Source organism: Ovis canadensis, chromosome 5 (genome assembly GCF_042477335.2).
Source record: "Ovis canadensis isolate MfBH-ARS-UI-01 breed Bighorn chromosome 5, ARS-UI_OviCan_v2, whole genome shotgun sequence".
Taxonomy (NCBI): domain Eukaryota; kingdom Metazoa; phylum Chordata; class Mammalia; order Artiodactyla; family Bovidae; genus Ovis; species Ovis canadensis.
In genome coordinates, this window is record NC_091249.1 from 56,224,533 (window position 1) to 56,233,018 (window position 8,486).

At 59.5% G+C, this 8,486-nt stretch overlaps 1 protein-coding gene across 2 annotated transcripts; it reads left to right on the forward strand.

The window, feature by feature from the left end:
- Positions 1-437: 437 nt before the first annotated feature.
- Positions 438-5,681, forward strand: WDR18 (WD repeat domain 18). Of its 2 annotated transcripts, none has more exons than XM_069589686.1 (10): positions 438-751; positions 1,763-1,873; positions 2,934-3,067; positions 3,261-3,402; positions 3,852-3,995; positions 4,085-4,149; positions 4,281-4,405; positions 4,532-4,698; positions 5,020-5,088; positions 5,366-5,681. In XM_069589686.1, the coding sequence occupies exons 1-10, from the start codon at positions 506-508 to the stop codon at positions 5,495-5,497; spliced, it is 1,335 nt and encodes a 444-aa protein (XP_069445787.1). In that variant the 5' UTR covers positions 438-505; the 3' UTR covers positions 5,498-5,681. The 2 variants fall into 2 exon arrangements, with proteins under 2 accessions (XP_069445787.1, XP_069445788.1); XM_069589687.1 differs by lacking the exon at positions 438-751 and adding an exon at positions 1,037-1,152 and having other exon boundaries at positions 1,722-1,873.
- The last annotated feature ends 2,805 nt before the right edge of the window (positions 5,682-8,486 follow it).

The window sequence follows — 8,486 nt, forward strand, 5'->3', positions numbered from 1 at the left end:
GGGAAATCCCATGGAAAGAGGAACCTGGTGGTCTACAGCCCATGGGGTCGCAGAGAGTCGGACACGACTATCACTACCTGTTATGTTAGGAGCGTAGCCTGTTTTACGTGCAATGTCTCGATCCTGTGAGGTCGGTACTCAGTATATGCACAATTAGAAGAAGAAGAGTAATCTGCGAAGTTGCGTGCTTGGCCAAAAGTGGCCAGTGCAAACGGCCAAGCCAAACCTCCAGGCTCTGAAGCTACTAACTGCTCTCAGGAGACTCTAGGCCTTGGTTTCGCCATCTATTTTTGGAAGAAGTATCCTTCTAAGAGCTCTAACCAGGCGTTGCACCCCTTATTTTTCGCGGAGCCGGAAGATAACTCAGCCTGGTTCATAGGACAGCCCCCCAAGCCACCTGCCCGCGCCCAAGGCGTGTGCGCACGCGCAGGGCAGCCGGCCGCGGTGAGCCGGGCAACCTGTGCGCCGCTCTAGCCGGCACGGCGCAGTCGCCCGCGTCTCGCTGATGATGACGCACGTCCGGCGCGGTGGAGAAGGCAAGATGGCGGCGCCCATGGAGGTAGCCGTGTGTACGGACTCGGCGGCCCAGTTATGGAGCTGCGTTGTGTGGGAGCTGCACTCTGGCGCCAACTTGCTCACGTACCGCGGAGGCCAGGCAGGGCCCCGCGGCTTGGCGCTACTCAATGGCGAGTACCTGCTGGCCGCACAGCTGGGCAAGAACTACATCTGCGCCTGGGAGCTGCAGAGGAAGGTGCGGCGGCGTGCTCCTGGGCGCCGTTGGCGAGCTGCGCTGCGCTCAGGGGTCGGGGGAAAGGGCGGTGGAGGCTACATGGACCTTGAGCCGGGGTAGGAGTGGGTAGTCCCGTTAAGGTGTTTTGCGCACGCGCGGGCCTGGGTCTTTTGGGGGAAGGTAGGGAGTCGCGCGCTCGTAGTGATTGCGAGCGGCTAGGGCGCTGCGCGCACACGCCGAGCTGAAGGTGGACAGCTGCTTCGGGGTGGGGGTGGGGTTGTAGCGGTGCGCATGCGCACAAGGAGCGCCGGGGGTGGGTCCCTTGGGGGCCCTGCGCGGGAGCGAGCGGGTTAGGCGAGAAATTTAGTTGAAAAGTATTTGCACTAAGGGTTCCGTCGGTATCCTGAGCTTGGAGGCTGAAGGTCCGAGGCATGAGGGAGCCCGCTGAAGGGTGACTCAGGAGCCTAGTGCACTTATCGTTCTCAGAGACGCCACCTTTGGCCATTAGGGCCCATGATTAGAGAAACTTAAAAATACAGCCCTTGACGTTGCTTGCTGCCTGCTTTTGCCAGCTAACATCTCTTTGGATGGGTTCTGTGTTCTGGCTTTTCCTGGTGTGGTCCACACACACACTTGAGGAGAAGTTCCATTTTAGAGATCTGGAAACCCAGGCTCAAGGTCCCAGGCGACACTTTAGTGGGGATTCAGGACTAGGGCAAAAGCTGAGTGGCCTTTGGCTCCTCCTGGACCCTCTGTGCCTTCTCCACCCGAACACCCGGGTGTCCCTCTGACCCCCAGTCCAGAGAGGTGCTGTCTTGCTTTGAAGGAGATTCCACAGGCCTCCACCCCCACAATGCATAGCATCAATTGAAGTAGATCCCTCTTTGCTGAACCATGGATTTGCTCAGAGTATCCCATCCCCCGCTTCCCTCCCCACCCCCACCTTCTTTCTACTCCTGGACTTACCAGCTGTCTCCTGCCCATTCCCTAGCTTCCTCCCCGATGAAACTCAGAGGCCTGTTCTGTCTCTAGGACCAGCTTCAGCAGAAGATCATGTGCCCAGGACCAGTCACCTGCCTCACCACATCGCCCAATGGCCTCTACGTTCTGGCAGGGATCTCAGAGAACATATACCTGTGGGAGGTGAGCCCAGGGACTCAGAAACACGAGGGTGAGCTCAGCCTGTTGGTGGGCTGCTGGTCAGACCACTGAACGGTTTGTCACTGACAGGCTGTTGTGTTTGGGGGGACACTCACCTCCCTTCCTGCGCATAGTGCAGTGTCCAAGGTCCCAGGACAAAGCCTTTCCTGACCCCTGCCCGGCAACCAGTTGCAGAGAGGAGAGGGAGCTGGCAGTCTCACTTCCAGCTCTTAAACCTCACTTTGCGATTCTGAAACTAGGAAGCCTTGCCCAAGTGCAGGGAGAGAAACTGAGGCACTCACCCTTTGGTAGACATCCTCCTCTGCTGTGGTCAGGCCAGTGCAGGGAGTGTGGGCAGATTTTAGCAGCTGGTTCACCATCATTAGACGGCTCCAGTGGCTCGCCAGTGGTTGGCCCTTCTTGATGGGGGAACAGTCTGGGGTCCATCTCCCCTGCAGGTGGAGGCTGCCTGGCCTAGAGGACCCACCCTCTAGGAGAATTCCTGGCCAGCGTGCATCATGACCACAAGGGGGCGCCCCACAGGGCCGCTCTGGCTTGGGCTCTGACTCCTGTACTCTGTGGACCTTCTCCCCTCCCCTCTGCGGATGAGTGCCTGGGTGTCTTTGTCCAGGTGTCCTCACAGAGACAGTGGTCACCTCACTCCCCTGTCACTTATCTAAATGGATTGTATTTCCAAAGACTATATTCAAGTGAGGTCACAGGTTTTGGAGGTTGGGGTGTGGACACGTTTATCTGGGTGATGAAGTTCATCCTACCGCAGCTTCACTGCCCTCTCACCCCTGCCCAGCCCTTCCCTGGTGTCCCTGCCACCAAGGGCCTCCTCTCCTGCAGCCCAAGCTCCCCCATGGTTCCCAGCAAGAGCCCCAGCCCCACATCAGAAGGTGGTCACTTGCGGTTGTGACCAGTGCCACCCCTTCGCTCAGAAGGCAGTCGCTTGCAGCTGTGACCGGCTTGTCACAGGAGCTGCGAAGCCCTGGTGCAGGGACCATGGGGGTAGGCTCTCCCCGCAGGCTCCCCACCAAGCCAGTGCCTCTCCCCCCAGGTGTCCACAGGGAACCTTCTGGTCATCCTGAGCCGCCACTACCAGGACGTGTCATGCCTGCAGTTCACGGGGGACAGCAGCCACTTCATCTCAGGGGGCAAGGACTGCCTAGTGCTGGCCTGGAGCCTCTGCAGGTAGCACCATGGCCCCGGTGGCTGCTTGTCCAGCTGTGACTCTGGGCAGGCAAGGCCTTGACCATGAGGGCGGGAAGCAAAGGGCTCCGGGTCAGGCGGGCTGGTACCAGGAGGACATGGGGCCGGGTTGCCACCTGGAGATGAGGTGAGGGCGTGGAGATGCCCGCTGAGGTCTGCCCACCCCCTCCCCAAGCGTGCTGCAGGCAGACCCCTCCCGGACCCCTGCCCCCCGGCACGTCTGGTCTCGCCACACCCTCCCCATCACAGACCTGCACTGCGGCTTTGGGGGGCCCCTAGCCCGGGTGGCCACCGCCTCGCTGGACCAGACAGTGAAGGTAGGACCCTCACCCTGCCACGTCCCCCGCAGTGGATGTGAGCCGAGCCCAGCTGGCGAGTTCCTGGCCCAAGGGAGAAAGCACATAATGTCCTCCTCCAAGCCAGCGGCTCCAGACAGCTCTTGATCCCCTGACACTTCCAGCCTCAAGGACGGCCAGAGGGTGGACAGTCTAGGCCTGTGTCAGCTTGGAAATTCCCATTTGGCCACTGCTCCTGGCAGCTCCTGATCAAGCCTTAGGGGATTCAAGGGCGTCCTCAGGGTCTTTGTTCCCGGTTGGGGGATTCGGGGCTGACCTGCTGGGGTCCTGGGGGCTGACAGTCACTGAAGTAAGTGGTGGACAAGGGTCCCTGAGCCCCCGAGACCTCTGTGGTGACAGTGCTTGTTGGAGGTTCTGTGGGACCCAGCCTCCAACCGGTCCTTGGCTCTCACACCGCCACTCGCCCCCAGCTGTGGGAGGTCTCCTCAGGTGAGCTGCTGCTGTCCGTACTCTTTGACGTGGGCATCCTGGCTGTGACCATGGACCTGGCCGAGCATTACATGTTCTGCGGCGGCAGCGACGGCTCCATCTTCCAGGTCAATCTCTGTACCTGGGTGAGTGTCTGTGGGCAGCAGGGTCAGGGGACAGGCTTGGGGCTAAGGCACTGCCGGGCCCCTGCTCACCTGCCCTCCTGCATCTGCAGCCCGGGCAGAGAGAGAAGAGCTTCCAGCCAGAGCAGGAGCACGGGAAGGTGTTCAGAGGGCACAGGTGCGGGGACCAGGCAGGGATAGGGGTTGGAGGGGGGTTGCTGCCCCGGGGCACAAATGCAGGCCTGGTCCTGCTGCTGCCCCGCCCCCAGCCCGAGCATCCTGGGAGCCAGCTGATGCATTCATCATCAGGAACCAGGTGACCTGCCTGTCAGTGTCCACGGACGGCAGCGTGCTGCTTTCGGGCTCCCACGATGAGACCGTTCGCCTCTGGGATGTGCAGAGCCAGCAGTGCCTCAGGACAGTGACCCTCAAAGGTGGGTGTGGCCACCACCACTGCTCCCCAAACCCAGGCAGGGCAGAGGAAGGACTCTGGGCCCACCTTGTGGAGGGCACAGCCTGGCTGAGGGTGGTCCTGACCACCTCCACCACCCCACCCGCAGGCCCCGTGACCAACGCGTGCATCATGCTTGCACCCGTCAGCATGCTGAGCTCCGACTTCAGACCAGGCCTGCCCCTGCCCCACTTCAACAAGCACCTGCTAGGCGCAGAGCACGGGGACGAGCCGCACCGCGGGGGCCTGATGCTGCGCCTAGGTCTCCACCAGCAGGTACGCCTCACGTGGCAAGGGCAGGGCACCCTTTCCCACTGAGGCTGGGCTCTGTCCGCTGTCTCTGAGCCCCGGAACCACACAAGACTGCAGGGGCTTCTACACCCCTCCGTGGGACTTGATGGATGCCTGTGCCCAGCATTGGCTACTGGCCCAGAGCAGCGTGCCCAGATGGTGTCCAGCAGGAGACAAATGGCCTGGAACAACAGCAGGGTCCAACCATTTTGCCAGGCCAGCAGGCTGTCCCCACTGGCTGGAGGCACTAGCTGACTGCCTGGCCATCTCTGGGAGTGGCCGACTGACTCGGCTCTTGTGTTTCAGGGGTCAGAGCCCAGCTATCTGGAGCGGGTGGAGCAGCTACAGGCGGTGATGTCCAGCACGCTGGAGAAGGTGGGAGGAGGAGCAACCCCAAGATGGGGAAGGGGCGGGGCCCAAAGGTGGGAGAGCAAGCCTAGAAGGGAGAGGCCCAGGGTGGGCGAGGGGCTGGGTTCAAGATGGCCAGGCTCACCCCAGGTGGGCTGCTAGGGGCAGTCTTGGCTCAGGCTGCTGGAGAGGATCTACCTGCACCCCTACTCACCATCCTGGACTGTAGGGACAGTGGCCTTCAGAGCAGGGCAGAGGTCTGAGCACCCCCCGGCCCAGTCTGAGTGCTCCACCCTTCCCCCAGAACGTCTTGGGAGGCCAGGACCAGCTGCGGATCCGCGTGACTGAGCTGGAAGATGAGGTGCGGAACCTGCGCAAGATCAACCGCGACCTCTTTGACTTCTCCACACGCATCATCACGCACCCAACCAAGTGATCCATCTGGACTCGCCCTCAGCCGGCAGAGCCCACAGCCCAAGCCTGTCCTCTGCAAGGTCCTATCACTTGGATTGGCACCCCCACCAGGGTCTCAGTCCAGGGTGGGTGGACTGGCTGCCCTGCTGTGACCTGCCGTGTCACATGAGTGCTCTGCTATTTCTAACAAAAGACCTAAAATCCTACCTTTCGGCCTCCTTGTGCCCGCTCTGGGCTGAGGACCCTCGCTGTGGTACCTGCTGGGGGGATTCACCACAGCTATCACAGAGTCCGAGTCCCAGACATAACATCTAGAAGCCTGGGTTCTCACCTGCCAGCCCTGTGCAGCTCCCGGGGGGCCGGGCCTTGGGCCAGGTCCCCAGGGCAAGAGTAACTCAGGGACAGCAGGGTGGTCACACCAGGCCTGTCTCCCCAGCCTGGCTCTGGGCAGCCGACTCTTGGGTGGCAGCCAGTTCTGGGCCAGAGTTGTCTCGACCAGAAAGTTCTTGGTGTCAAGGGCCTGAAAGAAGCCAACCTCCCCTCCTCCAGCACCACACATACATACACACTGTGCAGGGTAGACGAGGACGCCACTAGTTGCCAGCTGGAACCTGGAGCCCAGCCCAGACTTGGGACCTAAGCCTCCCATGGAACCTTCCAGAAAGCTGCCCCTAAGTGACAGTCTGTTTAATGGTCCGGAAAATCCATGTGACTTAGCCGGTGCCATAGTAACTGCAGCTCCTGCTTTTAGCTGATGGGTGTCCTCTCCTGGGGCCCTACAACCCCCTCACAGCCCACCTTGCCCTCAGACCTAGACAGGTTTACTTGGAGCCGTCAGGTAAGGCGTCCTACTGGCCTCCATGTTGCAGTCACCCCACAAGAATAAGGTTCCAGCAGGCTCTGGGCTCCTGGTTGGTCCCTGGCAGCAGGGTGAGGGAAGGGGACCTGGAGGCTCAGTGTTCCCCTCCTCACCCCTTGGTCTCCAGGGGGTCTGGAAGGTAGGGAGGGCATCAGGGTTGGCTGAGGCTCCCCTGGGGCCTAGGGCCACCTCTCCTACATGGCCCCATTTCCAGGTGCTGCCATCCTGTGCCTGGTGCTTCTCTGCACCCCACCCATTTGCACTCAGCTCATAGTTCAGTGACTTGAGATGCTGGTTGTGGAGACCTGGGTACTATTCTCTGCATCTGGTCAAGTCCCAGGCAGGAGCTGGCAGGGGTCCAGCCTCGGGGGGTCACCTCCACTGGCTCAGGCATCTTCCCTGAGCAGTAGGGGTGCTGTTGTCATTACCCAGAAGTTCCAGGGCACCCTCAGCACAGCTCTGGACCTTCAGCTGCTGACTTGGGTCCTGGGATCCCTCCTGGCTTGCCCACCACATCTGTGGCTGCAGCCGAGGGGACCGTGGCCACTCATGGCCCCTGTGGGACTGAGGGTGTGCACCCCTGGGCAGGGATGGTGGGTCCCACCCCGGGGTGGTCACTGTGATGACTCAGGCCTGAGAGATAGTCCCAGCAGGGCTTATGGAGAGCTTCCAATCAATGTGCGACCAGCCTTGCCCAAGCTGTCCTTGCCGCCAATTCATGGGGGCCTGGAAGGTCCCCTTCCCCTCTCCATAGGCCACACAGAGTGCAGAGAAGGTCCCTGGTGGGCTGTAAGGCCTGGAGCTCACTGGCCCCTTTCCCTGAAATCCCCATGTGGCCTTGGACAAGCCACCCTCGCCCTGAGACTTTGTATTGTCACTCAAAGGAAACATGTACCTCCTTGGTTCGTGAGGAGTCTTCAGGTGCCAGTGTGCATCTGTGTGGGTGCCCAGCACAGTCAGTACTCCTGTTTCTTGTCTGATAATCTGTAGAAATCCAACCTAACCCTGAATCCTGGGCCATCACTGCCAGAAGGGGAGGTGCAGACTGCATCTGACATTCTCAGGTGACTGGCTGAGTTGATGGAAACTCTTCCTGACTAGGACAGCCGTTATTTAAAAAACAAGTGTCAGGATGTGGTGAAGGTGTCTTCTGAGCACTTGTGCATCATTGGTGGGAAAGTGAAAGGGTACAGCTTCCCTGGCAAATAGAGTCATCAAAAAGTTAAGCATGGAATCACCATGTGTCCCAGCAATCCCACTACAGGTACCTTGCCCACAGAAATGAAAGCAGGAGGCCTGAAGAGATGTTTACACATGCGTGTTCACAGTGTGATTCACAGCAGCCAAAGAGTGGAGACAACCAAATTGTCTAAAGATGATGGATGAGCAAGTGGTTCTTTTGCATGGTGGAATATTAGCCTTTAAAAAGAGATTCTGACACGTGCCACAACCTGGTTGGACCTTGAGGATGGACATAATGCTTAGTGAAATAAACCAGACCCAGAAGGAGGGACTGTCTGACCCCACTCACAGGAGGTCCCTAAAGGAATCAGATCCACAGAGAAAGTAGGTGGTGGGGTCAGGGGCTGGGGGAGGGGTTGGGGAGTGTTTCATGGGGACAGTTTCTGTTTGGAAAGATGAGAAAGTTCTGGAGATAACGGTGGGGCTGGTTGCACAACAATGTGAATGTGCTTAATGGCATGAGCTGTAGACTCTAGAAATGGTTGAAATGGTGAATTTTGCATTATATATATTTTACCACATTTAAGGAAAAAACCTCGCCTGTCTTTGTGTGTGATGTGAACTACTACCAATGCCCTGTAAAGCTGGGGGCTGAGGTGCAGAGGCCAGGCTCCCAACGCGGGTCACCTAGATGGGGGCAGTCCCAGTTTCCATCAGGGCCCTTCTTCACTGGCCCAGGAGATGGGGAGATAGTGGCCAAGTGGGCCTGGGGGGAGGGGAGATGTGGGGGCTCCCGGGGCTGCCCCCATATGAGTCCCAGGAAGGCCTGAAGAGCTGCCTGGTGTGTGCCTGCTTCCTAGAATCATCCCTAGTGATGTCTATTGAATGACTGTGCTGAGGGCTATGTTAGGGTGAGGAAGTGTCCCTCCCCAGGCTGGGTCCCTATTTTGGAGGACTCATGCTGGTAAAG